The following is a 19,462-nucleotide window of genomic DNA, read 5'->3' as shown; positions in this document are numbered from 1 at the left end:
AGAGGGCTTGGCCGGATGGATCAAGGCCTTCACCACCTTAGGTGCGCTCACCGCCTTATCCTTGAGGGAGGGGGCACTGCCACGCTCCTCCTCTGCCTTAGAGCTCGACCGGGACCTCTCCAGGAGCTTCGCCGGGTGCTCGGCCTTCCTCTTACCCGACCCAGAGCGTTGGCTCGTGGTTGATGGCGCCGGGGAGGGTGCGCCCTGCCTGATGCCCGTAGAGCCCAACCGTTCGGCGCTCCCGGTGCCAGCGGACTCGCGGTGCTTGGCCTTATGTTGGGCCCCCGTCGCCGGGGCGCCCTCAAAGGTCTTAGAAGACCGCTCGGATTTCTTCTTCTTCTCGCCGGAAGGGCTCTTACCCTCCAGCCAGTTGGCGAGACGTTGATGGCGGTCCTTCATGGTCCGTTCCGACATGTTGCCGCAAAACGCACAGTCCTTCTCCACGTGCGTCTTGTCCTCATGAAGGCAGTAAAGACAGAAAGAGTGTTCGTCCTCCTTAAAGACGTTCTGCAGCTGGCATCCAGGGCAGACCCTGAACAGCTTTCCGGGCGTCGAGCTTCCCTTCTCCTGGGCCATCTCCGAGACCGGGCCTGGGAAGCTTCTGGAGTCCTCCGAAGCGTAGCTCGACGAAATCTTCACCCTTGAGGGGCGCAGACGAATCCGACACGGGTCCCCGTTAATCGGATGTAGGATCGGTGGAGCTTGAGGCTCTTTTGACCGAAAAAATCGAGGTTTTTTTGTGAAAAAACGTGAAAAATAGCACTAACGCTCGAGAGCAATAGCACGAGGATCCCAACACATGAACGTGCGGTAAAAATCTGAAGATGGCTGCCAGAGGCGGGGCTTAGGTAGAGGGCAGTCATTGGCTGTGGTCAGTATGACGCAGAGACCAGTGATTGGTTACTACTACGAAAGACAGATCAGAAACTAAACTGATACTGGTTTTTTCTTTACCGAGGATTCCCAGCCTGACGACGGGGAATATTCATGAGCATGTGAATCAATGCCAGACCCCATGCTGGAGAAGCAAGGCGTTCATGAGCTGAATAATGCTTTCTTTATTTTTCACCAGATATTGTGCTGTAAAAGAAAAAGTGTTTGGGGGTGCGGGCTAAGACTATCTTGGTTGGTATGAGTTTGCTCACTGTGCTCGGCCCCTTGCTCGCATTTGTTGGATATATTTACATCCCTCCAATACATGCCTTTTTTCTGTGCCCTTTTAAGGCATAGGGGGAGGAACAAAGGGGAGTGTGCATCTCTGCTTTGCTTTCCTCCTCCGTCTTGGAAAAACATCCGGTTTTACGCCTGCATCAGATTTTCATGCTTTCGTAAAAACCAATGAATTGCTGTGGAATACACCTTGCACTTACATCTGGTAAATAGCAGGAGGATTTTATAGGAATACATTATAAAACACCATCTGCAAAGCAAAGTTTGTAGGCAGCATTTTATTTTCTACATGTGAAGAGTAAAGGCAATTTCACCAGGTTTACCTTTTACGATTACGCTCCACTTTCTAAATGTTTACAATTGCATGCAAAGGGGCAGGAAACACGTAAGCGCAATTAGCATGTATATGAAATGACCCGCGTAGCATATCTCTCATATTCTGATCCAATGTATCCAACTAATTAATCATGGGAAGTTATGGTTCACTTTTAACATTAAACCCTCCATGCAAAAAAAGAGATGCTCATTTTGAAAGCACCTGAAAATAGAAGCGAGGGGACTGCTTACAAATACACTTTCTTTGCAGTAGTGCCCTCCATGTTGTTATGGTGTAATTCTATTTCAAGACAGGAGGTTTCATATTATGCAAACTATCTTTACAACTTGACACCACAGCAGCAAAGAAACCAAAAAACATACTTCAACATAACACACGTTTCGTTTGAAATAATAAGTTGTGTGTGTTAATAATAACTTGAGGGGATAACCCCAAACCAAAATGGAGGACAGGTCATGTTGTGGCAACACCCAATAGACAGGAACCCCCCATCATATAAGTCCTTTCCTCTAAGATGACATCCTCTTTCTTTGCTGCTGATGCCACGAGTTAAGTCACTTCCTTATACAGTTATGAAACTCTGTTGCTTGTTTCTTAATTGCTGTGCAGTTACTATGGCTCCTTACAATACATAGCCTTTATTGTACCTTTGTTGACAGGCTTTCATATGTGTGTGTAGAAGCCGCCTTCACACTGGCTGTCCTCGCAGCCTGTAGGTATGCAGCTGCTCCGTGAGCTCCGTGGGCCCGGGGGAGTTTTGCTTCATGTTCTCCCTCACTCATTGTGGACTGCGCCGGCAGCGTGCAAACACGACATGGGTTGCTGCAGCTGAGAGCTCATTGATTTCGGGGCATGCTCCCGAATAAAACTACTCGTTGTCCACCACACACCCATAAGGTCTTTCTTGGTTTTTCTGATGTGCGTGGCTACGCAGGCCTGCATCTTTTTTACAGTACCTACTGAGTCCGGGAAGCCTCCTGAGTAGGGTGAAGCCCGCTGTCACCCTGGCTGTCAGGCTTTTCGCCTGTCCATAGAAGCGAGGTTTGTTCTTTGCATGCTGCTGCCTTAAGGGCATTTCAGGAGCTCACATGTGTCGGCTCTGTGATGTAGACGGATGGTTTGCGTGGCTTGTTTGTCTTTGTGCCTTATTTGCTCCACAGTCGTCACGCTGTTCAGAAGCACTACTACCAGGGCTGTTCTTTTCCCCTTCTTCAGACAAGTTTGTTTTTTCTGTTTTTTTCTGTCTACCAAGGTGGGTCCTGTGTCCTCCCATACATATGTTGAGCCTGGTGCGTTAGAGAAGATGGTGGCTAGTAAAGGGTGAGGGTCCTTTGTCAGCCAATGCTAGTAAACGAGTTAGGCCTTCTAAGAAAAGTGAAAAGGGCTTAGGCGCTGAGGATGTCCCTGTCATGGGCAGGTGTCCCTTTCTGCACCAGTATTGGTGACAAGAGTAATCCAGGATACTATGGACTCTGCTGTTCAAGAGCTCAATTCTACACTGGCTTCCGCATTTGATAGACTTTTCGATAAAATTGCGGTTTTTCATCCTCAATCTGACCCCGAGCCCTTGTTGCCCTCGCAAGTGCCAAATAAGTGCTTGGCAAGATCCAAGGACTTAGTAGGCTAGGATGGTTCCAGCCCTAGTTCACCAGCCCAGGAAAGCTCCCCTAGGAGGGTGTTAAAGTAGAAACTGGACGTAAAAGACCCCACTCATTACCTTTCATCTAGGACAAGTCAGGGTGGCTGGTGTGACTATCAGGCACCTGTCCATGTCCAGGTCATCTCAAGATAGCTCTGAGGATTCTGATTCCCCACCTAAGCGTTGCAAGAAGAAGGTTCCCCTCTAGAACTCTGCCAGAGTGTTCATGCCCAATTGCTAGACGATAGTGGGGTGCCTTTCTTCGACCCTTCCCTCATTCGGCATCCCAGATCAGCAGATTGGCATCCATTGGGGGGCTGTCTCTGCTTTCTTGAAACACTGGGTCAGGAGACCTTTGCCACAGAAGGATAGAAATAAGCTCTGCTCAGAGTGTCCCAGACCGGTCCTTTCTGCTCAGGTGGCCCTTACCCCGGACATAGACCACCCCATGGACTGTTTTCTACACCAGAAATAGGGTAGATAAGGCCTTGAGGGGCTGCAAAGAACATTATTTTAATATCCTGGGTCCCCTTCCACAGATTTCCGAAATGGCAGAGAATGCTGCAGTCTCTGACTCTCCTTTGGATGTACACTCTGTGCGTGGGTGCAAAGAGCTATTTGTCTGCTCGGTAATGCCAATGCCGACATTTTGTACGGTGCTTCTCATGAGGATTGACTCAAAATTGGCAGATATGGCAGAGGGAGAGGCAGGTCCAAAAGCCATGGGGGATCTCTTTAGAGTGAGGTTTATAAGGGAATCGTTGGCTTAAGTCCAAACCTTCACACCTTTAGACAAAGCGCAGGTTAATATTCGGAAGGTTTTTGCCCATAAAATCTTTTACAGTGCCGGAAGAGGTAGAGCTTGATCCTCTGGCTACGCCCCCAGGGCTCCTCCCATCCCAGACAATTTTCAGTCAGGGGTGCACACCACTCGAGGTGCCCAAGCTGCATTCTTTCCCCAGAGGGAGTACCAGTGGAGAGGACGTGCCGGCAGAGGCGGTGGTAGAGCAAGGATGGCTAGAGGTAATGCCTCATATTTTAAATGTTTCTTCCTGCAAAGGTTTGGGGGGAAGGTGGGCCAGGTTTGTTCCGCAATGGTAGGCACTCATGTTAGACCCATGGGTTCTGCAGACAGTGAAAGGCTTTCATATAGAGTTCTACTCTCCTCCATGCCAGAAAGCATGCCCGGTTCCCCTCTCCTTCGACAAGGTCAAGCAGGAAGCAGTCGATGCAGAGGTCCAAGGCCTCATTCAAAAGGGCGCGGTGGTCCCGGCTACCTTCACAGCCTCCCAATTCCTGAGCGCGATTTTCTTGGTTCCAAATTTCGGCCTGTCATAAACTTAGAGCTCTCAACTCCTTTGTGGTATATCAACATATCAAGATGGAGGATATTTCCCTTCTCAGGGATACGCTGCTCGCTGCAGATTGGATGGTCAAGATAGATCTCAAGGATGCTTATTTATTAGTCCCAGTTTGCCCTCCCCACCAGGAGTTTCTCCATTCCAGTGGGGGTCTCGCACTTGGCAGTTTGCATCTCTGCCGTTCAGCCCCTCATCAGCCTCTTGGTGTTTCACCAAGTTAATGCGGACGGTAATGGCTCATCTCAGGGCCAAGCGGATCAGAGTAATAGTCCATCTGAACGACATGCCCCTTATGGCGCAGGGTTTATAGACTGTTCAGAAGCATCTCGCCAGGGCTTTAAGTGGGCCGGGGCCTGCCGGGGCTGGGCCCTGGCAGGCTCCGAAATTTCGTTTTGAGGCGGGGCCCTGCCGGGGCCCACTAATCTCCCCTGGCAGCCCCGGCGGCTACACAAAAAAGCATTTTTTTTTATAGCCTGAAGCTCTCGCTCGTGTGCGAGAGTTTCTGGCTAGAGAAAAAAATGCCTTTCAGCCATAATGGTGGCGCCGCACCTACGAGGCATCCCTTTAATCAAGTGATGCACGTGGGCCAGCACCACCATTATGGAGAAAACGTGAGGCCGCTGGAAGCAGAGGCCTTGCTTTCTAAATACTGAAGCTCCCGCGGATTCGCGGGAGTTTCAGTCTTTAGGAAAAAGGCCTCTGCTTCCAGTGGCCTCACCCTTTCAGCCTTGATGGTGACGCTGCCCCTCCCCAGCTGGCGAGGGGCAGCACCACCATTAAGGCTGAATAGGCGAGGCGATGTCCCCTGCCAGGCAAGCCTATAGAAATGCAGAGATCAGCACCCTCTCCCCTATAGGGGAGAGGGTGCTGATATCTACAAAAGGCTGCCTGGCAGGGGTGTCAGTAGCCAATTGAGCCGGGGCTCGTCAAGGGGGCGTGGCCTAACGGGCCACCAGGCCCCCGCTGTTAGGCCACGCCCCCTCGATGAGCCCCAGCTCGATTTGTAGTGCCACTTAAGGCACTGCATCTCGCGATAACAGTCTCTCTCTTGCAGGCGCTGGGTTTTGCTATAAATGCAAAGATGTCAAATTTCCAGCCTATGCAATGTATCCAATTTCTGGGCTTCAGTATTGATTTGCATCAAGGTGCCACCTAAAGCAAGGTATTCCTCCTGGTGGGAGGCTAATTTAGTACTTTTTGTTGTTGTTTCAGTCTTGGCCTGATAATCGGGAACTAACCTTGCAACAACTTTTCTCCAGGTTAGCCATGTTGTTGTGCCTCATTTCTATTAAAAGGGTTTCCGACATCAGAGCATTGGATGTGGATAATGAAATGCATTCTCCTCGAGGGGGTAACCTTCTTTGTTTCTAGGAGAACTAAATGTATGATTTCTTCAGCTTCCTACCCTTCCTTTCAGGAGGATCGCGAGCTGTGTCTGGTGCAATGTTTAAAATGTTTTGAGCAAAAGACTGCAGTTTAGAGCTCCAGGTACCTCTCGGCTGCTCCTTTCTTACCATAAGCCCCATAAACCTGTGTCCCCAGCCACTATAGCCAGGTGTCTAAAGTGGGTCATGAGGGAGGCGGGTATTGATGTCTCTTATTTCGGGGGCCCTTTCAGTTAAGGGCGCCACAGCTTCTAAGGCTGTTTTCCTAGGGGGACGTTTGGCACCAATTTTAAAAGCAGCTGATTGGCCCAAAGAGTCCACGTTCAAGACCTTTTATCATAAGCGTATTGAACATGTTGCCATAGATGTAATGCAAGGGCTTTAGACTTGCATTATATGAAGACTCCTGTCTTGAAATAGAAGGAATAATCCCCCTCACTAACATGAGAGGGTGTTTAGATTCTATTAAAGACACAGAGGCGAGTATTATCCCATCCACCCACCTGCATATTTTTCTATTTCATGCAGCTTCTGGATGAGGTGCAGTCCACTCAAAGAAGAAGCAGGAATGTTTGGAGAGGGTTGTTATGCAAGCAAGACTTGGATTCGGTTGTTGGTTCAGGAGTCGATGATGGCGTTTGGTTCCTTAGGATGGAGTCTATCGTTGGGCAGCTACAGAAGAGGATGTCATCTTAGAGGAAAGGACTTATATGAGGGGGGGGGTCCCAGCCTATTGGGTGTTGCCAGGCATGAGCTGTCCTCCATTTTGGTTCAGGGTTATCCCCTCAAGCTATTGTTAACACACAAAACTTTGGGCCTCATTACACGGAAGGCGGTAAGGGTTAACGGTCACCGGTAAGGGTACCGGTGACTGTTAACCCTTACCACCTTACTACGAGGTCCCTTTGCGGGACCCAACCTTAACGGCTGATGTAGACCAGCCGTTAAAGTTGGGACCCGCAAAGGGTCCTTGGTGCTAATTACGGTACCGTAATTAGCTCCTTCCCCATTCCCATTGAGCCCTATGGGGCAAAAATGGGAATGGGGAAGGGCCATGGAGAAAGGGGGAATTACCGCACTGCCAACCTTGGAATGGGGTGGTAATTACCCTTTCCTCCATGGTGGTACCGGTATGGTACCGGCGGTAACCATGGTGCTCATAGCACCGTGGTTTACCGCCTACCGTGTAATGAGGCCCTTTATTTTTAAAACAAAGCTTGTTTTTATGTTGAAGTTTCTTTTTGGGTATCTTTGCTGCTGCTGTGGTGTCAAGCAGTAAATATAGTTTGCATAATACTCGCCTCTGTGTCTTTAATAGAATCTAAATGCCCTCTCACATTAGTGAGGGCGATTATTCATTCTAACACGGAAATTAATCATAAATGCCGCCTGGCATATTCGTGCATGGCAGAGGCATTTACCTGAATTCCGCCTGCTTTTTACATTTGCAAAAAACGTGCATTCACAAAACATGGCGATCCACAACGTTGCATGCAGGTGGAACCTGCTCATGTATTTGTGAGGCGGGGCGGATTGGGGAATCCCAAATTGCGAGGGATAGTAGCCTTTGAAATAATTACCCTTTGGCCAGGCATCTACCGTGTGAAAACAGAGCATAAATGAAGCAATGTGATAGTCTGCATATTAAGTAACAGATTTACATTCTAATTGTGGAGGGAATTCATTATAATCCAGTAGATGTTTTTCTCGTGTCTTTTAACAGTCCCTCCTGCCTCTCTCTGCTGCCCCCACCCAGCTGCGAGAGCTCTGTGACCTTATTTCCAGGCTGTGCCGAGGTGGAGACCACGTGCCAACGATAAAAGGCCGCTCAGCCCATTAACCATTCGCAAGCAAAATCAGGCGGATTACAAATGCTGTGCCCAAGGTGCTGAAGAATGAGTCCCCAGCTCCATGATACAACTGCTGTCAGCCCGGCCAGGGACTGTGCTTACAAGACCAGGCTGATGCATCCGTTTGCAACTCTAGCAATCAGTCTGCTTGCATGTAAGCCAGAGGGAAATGGGGCCAACATGTGATCACACTAAGCAAGTGGGAGCAGTCCTACCAGGTATATGAAGGTTGTCACCCACCCATCCTTTGTCTAAGGCCAGTCCTACATCACCTGTGGGCATCGAAAGCTGATTCTTTACTGTTAGATAATAGGCAGCCTTGAGAGTGATATATTATATTAGCGATGCACGCATCCTTAAATCAGTGGTTTCTTTGCAGATACCTGGAATTGCAGTCGCAGATACTACACTCTAAATACCAACCCCCCATTTATATGGATGAGCCAATCTTGCTCCACTGACATTGGAAATGACCCACCTGTGGGTCATATGGCGGTTCTACGTGATTTGGTCGAATCGGAATCCATTGAATTCTTTTTTTTCTTTTAAGCCATTTTCCTGCAAATATATGCAAGCGGAGACCCCCTGCTCGCCCCACCCACCTTAATTTCTACCCTTTACCACTGCCCATCCCCACATTTATTTGCAGCCAAATTCAGCCGAAAAGAAAAAACAAAAATCGATGGATTGGTCGTCAACCAAATAGCCTGCCTCCCGATGGCACTTTAGTACCCCATTCTTCCCAGCTGGTCTGTTAGATGCGCATTTTTTGGGGCTCAAATATGTTCCTCTGTTGCAAACACTTGAGAAATGTCACCTCTAAATGATTGCGCAGCCCTAAGCGAATGGTAAATGTCCTATTCAAATTTAATGTGTAACTTGACAACAAATACAGTGAATACAGAGGTGACATTTTTCAAGTGTTTGTATCTATTAGTTTGTTTCTATTAGCAGTTTTTGAGTCCCTGCTGGGGACTCAAGCAGGTCCCTCTGTCGTGCAGCAACCCAATCTTATTTGGTTTGTAAGGGTCGCATTGACTTTAGTTTGTCTTTTCAAATTTAGTTCTAACCCAGCGCCTCACCACACCGGCACACCTCAATTTTGTTTTTCATGTTCCTCTGTTGATCACGTGTTTGGACTGGATGCATAATTTGCACGATGGGCACAAGCATAGATTTCCAGCTGCAGAGGAGTAACGTGCCTCAGTGCGGTGGTAGACCTTTACTATTGGTCATTTCATGGCTTGCCACCAAAACGCTCTCTAAAACCAAATGTTTCGAGCTAACAAGTGATTAAGGTTTACGCTTTGTATTGTGGTCCTTTTTCGGGTAGTTCAGTGACTTGGGGGCCACTGTCAGTGCCTATTCTTTTGATGGAAAAGAAATTGGTGTCCTCACATTACTATTGGTAACCAATCCAAGAATTTGAGGTAGGGTGTGGCGGGGTCATTATCGCGGCTCCAGTTAAGAGATGAGCAGTTGCAGTATTTATTAATTTACATGGAGAAAAAAACAAGTTACGTAAATAAATTATAGAATTAGAATTTCGATGTCTAGTTGTGTCAAGACGAAAGCTGGGGTTGTGCCCCCGTCCCCTTCGAGGTAATGTTAAGAATGGAAATTAATTATTTCTGAAATGTAAGATTTAAAAAAAAAATATGCACTAGGATTGGTGAAAAAGCTCTGGAAGTGGTCTTACATGCAAAGGAGTGTTTTTAATTATTTATTTATTTTTATTCTTATAAAGCGATACACACCCGTAGGCCTCAGAGCGCACATGAAAGACAGACAGACAAAGAAATAAACAGGAACGGGTCAATCAGAAGGTTTAGAATGTGAGATACTAATCAGCTGAGTTAAAGAGGAGAGTTTTGATGGTCTTCTTGAAAACTGGTAGGGAGGGTAAAGATTTGGAGGCGGGGGAAGTGCATTCCACTCTTGAGGAGCACAAACTTCGAAGCAGGTGCCTCTGAACCATTTTAGGAGAAAGCGAGGTTGGTATAACAATTGGTGTTGGAGCGCAAAACTCTGGTGGGCTGCACAAGTATAGAGGGGCTGCTGAGTTCCGGCATTTGTGGGTCTGGTATAGGATCTGATGTCTGATTCTCTGTTTAACTGGAAGCCAGTGTAGATTTTTCCTGAAATTGGACACATGGTCCCTCTTGGCTAGACCGTATATTGCCCTAACGGCACCATTCTGTGTGGTCTACAGACGGACAAGATTGGATTGCGAGGTGCCGATGAGCAGGCTATTACAGTAGTCCCGCCGTGAGTTGCCGAATGCAGTGCTCAGAAAAGACCTGTTTTTTATGCAGAGATATGGTCTGATCTGATAGAGCAGTTTTACAACATATCCCGTAGGAGGAGCGAACGCTTGAGACATGTTGTATCATGGACAATTCGGAATCCACTGTAACACCAAGCGTTTTCACCGACTTGCTAACGGGGATCTGGTTGCCCATTATAGGAATATGGGAGTACCTAGGGTCAATTTGATTTAGGCGAGGGCTTGTGTCGAGAATGAGAAGATCAGTTTTCTCGGTATTCAATGCAAATGAGTTATAGGCCTTCCAAGTTTGGATTTCATCAAATATGTGGTTCATATTTTTGATGTAAGTGCCGTAGATACCTGTCATCTCAAAGAGAACCTGGGTGTCATCTGCATAGTTTTCACATTCGACAACCAGATCATCGAGAAGTTTCGAGTAGTAGTCTTGTGTATATGTTAAGCAAGGTCTGAGATTAACAGGATCCCTGTGGTACCCCACATGTTGAAAGAATAGGAGTTGCTCTTGAGGTTCTAGGGCCCAGGAAGGATGAGATCCAATGGGCTGCCTTCTCTGAGCAGTTGACGATGTTTAATAGTCTTTCATGGAGGAGATCATGGTCTATAAGATCAAAAGCCGCAGAGAGGTCCAATAGCATTTATAACACTGGGTGGCCCTTTTCTACGATCCTTGAGATGTTGGATTTAAGATCCAGCAATGCTGTTTCAGTCCTGTGATGGGCTCTGAAGCCTGACCGATGAATACCCAAGAGTTTATTCTCCTCCACAAAGTTTTGTGGTTGCAGGTAGGCAACTCTGTCGGGGACTTTCAAGAAATATGGCACACTGGTTATAGGACAATAGTCTTTAGCTATGGATGGGTCCAGTGTGTTCTTTTTAAGTAGGGGGGTTATCCAGGCATCCTTCAGGGAGGCAGGCACAACACCATCCCTGAAGACATGTTAATCATCCTAGTAATCCATGGGGTAATGACATCCAAAGAGTCCTTCAGGATGTTAGTAGGACAGGGGTCCCCTGTACATATAGTAGATTTGAGACTCATGATGATATAGTAGATTTCTCCCTCAGTGCAATGTTGAAATTCATATTTGGGAACTGATGGACTAGGGGCACCACGTGTATTGATTTTGGCCTCTTTTTTATTAGCGACTAGTCAACTCAGTTTCTTGGCAATATTCAATTGGTGACTGGAGGTTTTTAGCCAGAAATTCATCTTGAATTGTCTGACAGCAAACAGAGTCTTTGACAATAGGTGGGAATGATGAGATGTGATTTTCAAATTCCTTAAGAATTTTCAATAATTCATTAGGTGAGGATTTTGCTTTGTCAATACAAAGGATATTTTTTTTGCTTTGGCTTCAATGATGTTGTTCTTGTAGGCCAGAGTGGCGTCTTTGTATTTTCCTAAAGTGAAGATTACTGGATTTTTTCTCCATTCACATGCCAATGTGCTTTTCATTTTTCTGGAGTCAATAATGTTATCAGTAAACCAAGATTTTTTTAATGTTTCAATTTTAACTTTCTTTGTTCTTTCAGTCACTAGTGGTCTTAATGGCTTTTGAGAGATGGCATACTAAATCGGAGGAGTTGTCAAATGTTTTTCTCAAGTCAAGCAGAGGAGAGCAGGGAACCCAGTAGCCGAGATGTTTTTTAAGGTTCCTGCATTTTATCTCAGTCCGTGGGTTGCTATTAAGTTGGCCACCCAAGCCAAACTTATGGACATTAAATTTGGGTACTACTCTTTGGTACCGGCATTACATTTCTATAAGGGAAAGGTGGTGCCCTCACTTACATACGGCATGGAGGCAAATCTGGCCATACCTGAGAAGATATGGCTGCTTTTGGAGGGAGTCATCTGGAAAAGGATTCTTAACCTGCCGAAGTCAACTACAATGGCAATAATTCATAGAGAATTGAGTATTAAATTCCTTCATCTCTGTCGAATGGAAAAGGCTGGCTCTTTTTTGCAAAATAATTCTGCTGACACCCCTGCTGGTATTGAGGATCATAAATCAAGATAACAAAAGGATCCTTACCCGAGCTGACGCAATAGGTCAGCAACAACAAAAGGAGATTAGACGATCTAGGCTGCTCAGAAGACGATTTAAGAACGAACCCCTCGAGAGTGAAAAGAAAACTTCTGGAGCTGGACTGGATACCTACCTTAGACAGGGCTGAAGCCTGCAAACGCGTTAGAGACACACCAACTGTACACACGAAGCTGAACCAAGTATGCCCATATCTCTTAAAGTTTCCAAATAGATCACATAGACAAACTTTTATGCCAAGATGTTTTAATTTGATGGTACCAAACGAGATGAAGGCAATCCGAGGCACTAACCAATCCAACACGTGCAGGTTCTGTTGGGATCCAGCGAAAGTGGAAACAATCCGACACGTGCTGATTAGTTGCCCAGGCCTGACTGACCAACGGGACCTTTTTCTCAATCCTCTTTTTGAAAACTACGCAACTATGGACGACTACTTAAAATGCACAACTTTGATGAGTGGTCACAAAACATCTTGGGTCATCGCTGTGGCCTTGTTTATTCAGATGATTCTCCCTTCACCAACTGTAAAGAAACCGCCAAAGAAGTATGAGGGTTCAGTGTAAGATGGAGAGGGAGGTTGATGAGTATGGACTAGAATTTTAGCACAGTTTTTTACCTTGCACGGAGGAAAAAAGAAAAAAAGAAAGATTTATGGAGAAGAAACTTATAATTTCTTAATTTAGTAAGAATTGTGATGCAATTAAATCCAAAAAAAGAAAAAAAATAAGTTACTATTATTGACTCTTACCCATTCTTAGGAGTATGTTTGTCTGTATACGAAAGAGAAAGCAGATGCATTTTTATCATCAGGACTGATATTCGGTGGCATTTGTTGTACATTTTTGAATTTCCTATTTAACAATTAGTAATTCCAAGTTTCTACAGATTCCCAGAATCAAAAGAAATGAATCAATTGACAAACTTTACCACAAGTTTTCTGCACTGCTGAAGTCCGAGTTTGGAGGGGAAATGGAGGATCCACCTCCAGCAAATATCAGGAGTTGAGTCTTCCACTAATCCAGAAATATTTGGTGGATTAACCGTGTCGAAAGTACTACTTGCAGTAAATCTGAAAGAAAATCTCCATGGACTCCGATGAGGATTTGCACTGCTGTGCCGCCACTCATGACTCCATGGTAAATTCACAGGAACACGTGGCGGTAATGTCATATGGAGTTTACTAGTAATTCCACAGATCTATTGCCAATTACCACCAAACTTGTAATGAGACCCTAAGCCGCCTTCTAAGCAGAAAAATGTATTTTAATGGACCGTAGTCTATTAACATGTATGCCTGCTTTGCAGGGCATTAAGAAATCATAGTTCTGATCCATCGGAGGCTCAGCAGTTTATCAGAGATACAAATCGGTTCAATGGAAGTGGGCCATTCTGTTGGTAAAAAAAAAATCTCTCCTTAGAATATGTTATGTTTTTTTCATATGGAAGCCAGATTGGGGAAGATGCAAAGGTTCAACTAGTAGGCGATTGGAAAATAACATTTTCTCACAATAAAAAATACATCAGGTTTCGGTACCAAAATGTCTTCCAGGGAAATCTTCATAATGAAATGCAGAACATATTTTCCAAACCAGAGTTAAATGCATTGCCGCCAGAATAGTGAGTGGGTGGTCATTGGTACAAAAAAAAACACCATATACATCTCCTGTCTATTAGCTCTATGAATTACAATGATTTATGTTAATACTTATTAATGCAAAAGAGAACAAAAATAAAAAAAAGGGAAAAGGAATCTCAAATGTGGGTTATTTCTGTTGTTGAATTTGGTAGTAGCGTATAAACTACTGTGACGTTGTATCAAGTGCCGTTAATCTACAGATACATGTGTGATGAAATCAAGCGATTCAAGTTTCTTTCCATTAATCAAATATCAGACTTATTAATTCAAGGTAAAAGCTAAATATAAATCCTCATTTAGGCTTATAGAGTGAGAGAGGTCATTAATGAAGGATAATGCCTCCCATGTTATGGTCTGAAGTCAAGCGAAGGGCGACTATTGCAAAGGGTAATTTTCCCAAGGGATAATTAGTTTTTGAGGTATATAAGGCTATTAGCACTAAGTGGAAATAATGATATAGGTTTTGAAGTTTTGATTCCGAAATAAACAAAGTTACGAGTCCGGCGGAAACCCTGCCGGTGCTACCAGCTGGACTCGTAATATTTTACTGGCGCCTGACTTCCCCGGTGCCACCTGGACATTACAAGTCCCAGGGGCGCGAGAAGTCAGGCGTGGATTTCGTAACTCCCCATTCCCATAGAGTCCCGGAGTGGCGAGACAGAAGCGCGGGCACCGTTGGTAATGGTGCCGGCGCTTCCGTGAAGAATCTGCCTACTGGGGCCGCTGTGCCTGGCAGGATCAGACCTGTCAAACTTGTAATTTGCCAGTCTGGAAACTAGGGTGCCAGTAAGCTTACCTGCACCCTTGTTTCCGGGCTGGCAAAGTCGTAATGAGGCCCCATGCAAGTAAATTAAATGTATATTTATTTTGTACATTTTACCTCATTTTGTAATATTTAAATAACAGAAGGTGTAAAAATGTGGAAGGAGCTTGCCAATAACGTTCTGCCTTTATGGGTCTTCCGGCTATTGACTTAGGAAAGACAGGAAAAATGTAGGAGTTGCTGCTTAATTTCTTTCTGTTGTTTACCAGTCTGCTTCTGTAGTCATATATGGCTTTCATTACAAGTTTGCGGTCCAGAAAAAAAGAAGGTAAAAGTGTCAATAATTCCGTGACCGGCTATTTTCCTGGACTGGCAAACTACAGGTTTACCGGTGGGGGTTCATTGATTTACCTCCAGCCATTCTCTGTACCTATTATGGCTGCTCAGTCACAACTCGGTAACACGTGCTGTGATACCGCAGGGTGTGGGCGTTACAAAGATGTAAAATAAATACTTTTTTTTTAAAAAGAGCTGGAGGTAAAACAAGCCCGCACAGGCAACTGTAGGGTAATACTCCCGCTCCGAGCCCCCTCATCGGCTGGTAGGACTAGGCCCCGCCCCCGCCGCGTACTAATAATCATTAACCAGTATTTTCTTCCTAGAGTGGGACTTCAATTCTAAACATTTGGTTTTCATTTAAGAAAACTGACTGTGCCCACTGCCAATAAAGTGTTTAGCAATTGCATTATTCTTTTAAGATAGTTTATTTGAGATTAGCTAAAAAACAATTGAGATACTGCATGCCAACAATGGGCTATGGGCTTTAAAGATGCAAACCCCCACCACCAAAAGCTAATTCCTCTGTGTCAGAGGAGAGGCTCATTCCCTTGTGCTGCGAGTCACTGCCTGCCCTCCAATTTCTGCTAAAATGTTTCCTCCTTCACGACTTTTCTGTATTTCGGAACACATTTCAGAGAATCGTTACAAGAATGGGTGCACATCCTGAATTCCAGAATGAAAGTCATTGGCTGCTTGTGCTTCCTGAACAAGCTGCCTCAAACTTCCTTCCTGTTTATGTTTGGCTCTTTGCTGGTGCGTGCACCATCTAGGTAGCAAAATATTAGCACATGTGAATTTGTTGAGGCATACAGCACTTTGATTCAGCGAAAATAGTGCCTCAGTGAAACTGTGTGTATGTGGTCACCCAACACGGAAGGTGAGAGCAGAAAGGCCATGACCTTTTCCTGTTGCACTCAGACAGCAGCAGAACGGGAGTGCAGCATCCATACCCTCACACGGCTGCCCCCTCACTCCTGCTCTGCTCTACCAGACCCGATTGCTGCTCTAGACCTCCCGAGTGAGGTTTGACAGTGAGTCTAGAACCCACACTTTAACATACCTCCTTGCCCTGTCCCTATCTGCCCCATAGCCATGCTGGCAAACGCAGAAAGGTGGGAGAGTGGATTTGGACGTGGAAATACAGAGACAGCACACTTCTCTCACCTGGCTGCATCCTACACTCGGTGAGGAAAACAGTGCAACACTACTGCTCCCCCACTAGTGCAGCCAACCCCCAAGGCTTCTCTGACTGGGTACCAGGCTAGCTGGCTGTGTAATAGAGAGAGCATTCTTGCTGTGCTTCCCTCTTGTCAGCCTCAACCTGAGTAAATGTGTGAGTATCAAGCGTTGGCAATAACTGGCAATGTTGTGAATATCTAGGATTGTGAAGGCAGTAACTGGCACTGTTGTGAGTTACCTAGGATTTTGAAGGCAGTAACTGGCACTGTTGTGAGTTACCTAGGCTTTTGAAGGAAGTAACCGGCACTGTTGTGAGTTAGCCAGGCTTTTGAAGGCAGTAACCGGCAATGTTGTGAGTATCTAGGATTTTGAAGGCAGTAACTGGCAATGTTGTGAGTATCTAGGATTTTGAAGGCAGTAACTGGATATGACAAGACTACATTTGTTTCATGGCATTGCCTGTGATCGGTGGGAGTGCAAGAACTTTGATGGCAATACCTTGCAATGTGTTGATAGTAATATCTGATCTGATCAAGTTGAGAGCATGTGGGTTTGTGGTGGCAATAACAGTCCATTGTGAGAGTATCCATGCTTTTGAAGGGGATATCTGGCAGTGAACTGAGTATGTGGTTGTTGACTTTGATATTTGCAATTCATGTACATACCAGCACTTCGAGGGAAAACACGGGCCATGCCGTGGATACCTTGCTATATGATGTACACTCTTACAATTGGTGTCAGTCCTTGTGTGCATAACTGCGATACATGGAAACGGTGTGATTACCTGGACTTCTGGTGGCAAACGTGGCAATTACAAAAGTAACTTGGGTTTCAATGGCAATAATTACCAAGGGTGCGATTGCCTACGTATTTTTTGGAAACACATGTCAATGGAGCATCGGCCCATTCTTTTGATATAAATACCTGGAGATGATGTGAGTACCTGGGCTACTAAAGTAAACTCTCCATGACCTTGATCTTGACTTTGGGCAAAACGCACCCCCGTTTAGTCAAATACCTGTATTCTCTGATGCCAGGTTGCAACCGACTTGAGCCCACGTCTCCCACAGCCATCTCGTATCCCTCCTTCCTTGCCCCCAAATCCTACATTTTTAGGTACGTTCCACATTATTGGAGACGTGTCTTAATCTTTGGCTCTAAAGATTCTCTTTTTCCAATTCACTATGGGGTGATTTCTGTCAAAATCACAGCGGGGAGCCGTTAAGTGTTGATGATTTTCGTAATTTGCACGCCAGAGTGCAAAAGTGCAAGGCACAAGGTAGCATACACATGTGTAAGCTGCCTTTTGGCCTGCACTTTTGCAATCCACCCTGCCAATTGAGTAAACGCTGCCTGTCATGCTCACATGCCAGGCAGCATTTACTTTTTATTGTGAGCGCCCTCACAATTACAACTAAACCCTGCCCGTTTAATTTCAATTGTAAACGCTGCCTGCCATGCTACCGTTTACAATCAATCTCTATGGGCTCCACCTGCTTTATGCTGGTGCATAAAGTAGGTGGACTGCATAGGGATCTCCAGCATTTGCACGGCATGAAAACTGAATGCTGGTGCAAATGCTAAAGCATTCGTATGGTGGAGTGGAAGGAGGTGACGGAAACACGAGTTCCGTTCCCTCCCTCCTCTCCACCATACACATGATAGAAAATGTGGCGTGGCCTGAATGAAAGGCGTTAAAGCCTTACTCTTCTGCCGAAATACCGCCAAACGGAATTACTGTTATTGACACTTGGTCCCGCAGACTTACAAGTCGTGGTAGGCAGTCCCCATTTCTGAGAAATCATGGGGTTTTTGGTGGAATTAACACTGGCGGTAGTTCTGCCACCAGTAATTCTGATGATTTTTGACAGTAGCAAAGAAGCTTTACTTCTATATTTTGGTCTACTCCCTACCACCAAGATCGTAGTTCAGCAGGAATGTGGTGGTAACAGAATTACTGCCGCATTACCTCTGTTTTTTCCCACACCGCCGTCCTCGTAACGTGTAGTGTGCCCCATTCACTTGAACCAATGTCTTACAAGTCATTTGTATGCAATCAAAACTCGTTACCGCAGATTTTACAGCCTGCAACAGGCTTTTTACTCAGGATTCTGGGCGCTCTCCAGAAGAGCATAACCTACAAAGGTCTGCTTCCTAGCAAGTAGAAAGCCATTTTAAGCAGCCAGTCATTGTTGTAGCTACGATTACCTTACCTTCATGTCGTGCGCATGCGCGGCATCCAGAATGAGCGGCACCAGCTCGTCGGCGGGCTCGCCATTATCATCTGCTACTCCAGGTGGAAACCAGGCCAGCACCAGCACGCCTGAAAGAGAAGAGCGGGATCATGTATCGTGTGCAGTAGGTCAAGCATGAGCCTCGCTTTCACTGGCCACTCACGAGAGGCCGCAGCAGTAAGGTATACATGAGTATCGTGTGCTTTCTTATTTAGTTAAAGAAACAAAGGGATAGATGGGGGTACGTAAGAGAAAAGGTCAAAGAGAGACAAAAAAAGCTGATAATCTATTGAGACCTTTGCATTTCCACTGCTCTCTGGCAGGAGGGAGGAGCAAACGCGAAAACCCATGACCAGATTAGCTAATATTTGCAACACTTGAGCAAATGCATTTTACAAAACCAAGAGGTGATGACTGGAAGGTTTAGAATTAATCTTAACCAAGGGCACAGCTCTGGGCACCCCTCCAGACCATTGTTCTTTGCCTGCCAAGCGACTACAGAAGAAGAAAGACCATATGCAAATTAGGCTTGTCCCACCTCAAAAGGGGCAGTCCAGCCCGAACTGCTAGGTCACATCCCGTCTGCACGAGACCACAAGCATCCCCAGACATGTTTCAGCCTCATTGGAAGTCATCAGTGAGGAATAGGTAGGGTCTCTAGGTCCAGCATTCTTGGGACTCCATCTGCCAGAGCTTTAGGATTGATTCTAAACATTGCAGCCATCGCCTCTTTGTTTTTCAAATGCATTTTGCACCAGTTTTGCTCTCAGATGATGCAGAATGGAGCAAGCAGGTTTTGCCAGCATGACAGTGAATTGGGCAGATAGGCTGTGCTCCAAATGTTGCTACTGCACAGCACTTTGCACCAGTCTTGCTCTCAGATGATACAGAATGAAGTAAGCAGATTTTGCCAGTGTGAGTGTGAATTGGGCAGATAGGTCTTGCTCAAATTCTGCTACTGCACAGCACTTTGCACCACAGCAATATAACAGAGGGCCAAAAGTGGTTTTTCACACTTTTCAGCTTATGCAATAAGGAACAGGAAAATAATGTTACTTCAATTTCCTCAATGTGCGACATGGGATTTTGAGGAAAAATGGGTTTCCTTTCATGTCATGTAGCAAACATCATACACAAATCAGAATGCTTCAAGTGCAACAATCTTAAGATAATGTGGATTGAGGCAAAGCCTGTATGCGCGTTGCATTTTGCACAAGAAGCAAAGCTGGTG

The 19,462-nt window shown here is 45.7% G+C and overlaps 1 protein-coding gene across 2 annotated transcripts in view; it reads right to left on the bottom strand.

Moving 5' to 3' along the window:
* The window catches only part of MANEAL (mannosidase endo-alpha like), a 304,451-nt gene that overhangs the window by 166,673 nt on the left and 118,316 nt on the right, over positions 1-19,462 (bottom strand). For both annotated transcript variants that reach the window (XM_069622654.1, XM_069622655.1), the window contains exon 3: positions 18,211-18,320. In XM_069622654.1, the coding sequence (XP_069478755.1) occupies positions 18,211-18,320 (110 nt within the window). The remainder of the gene's footprint in view (positions 1-18,210; positions 18,321-19,462) is intronic.

This window comes from Ambystoma mexicanum, chromosome 11 (assembly GCF_040938575.1).
Source record: "Ambystoma mexicanum isolate Mex_15411 chromosome 11, UKY_AmexF1_1, whole genome shotgun sequence".
Lineage (NCBI taxonomy): Eukaryota > Metazoa > Chordata > Amphibia > Caudata > Ambystomatidae > Ambystoma > Ambystoma mexicanum.
This window is presented reverse-complemented; position numbering and strand designations above follow the sequence as displayed.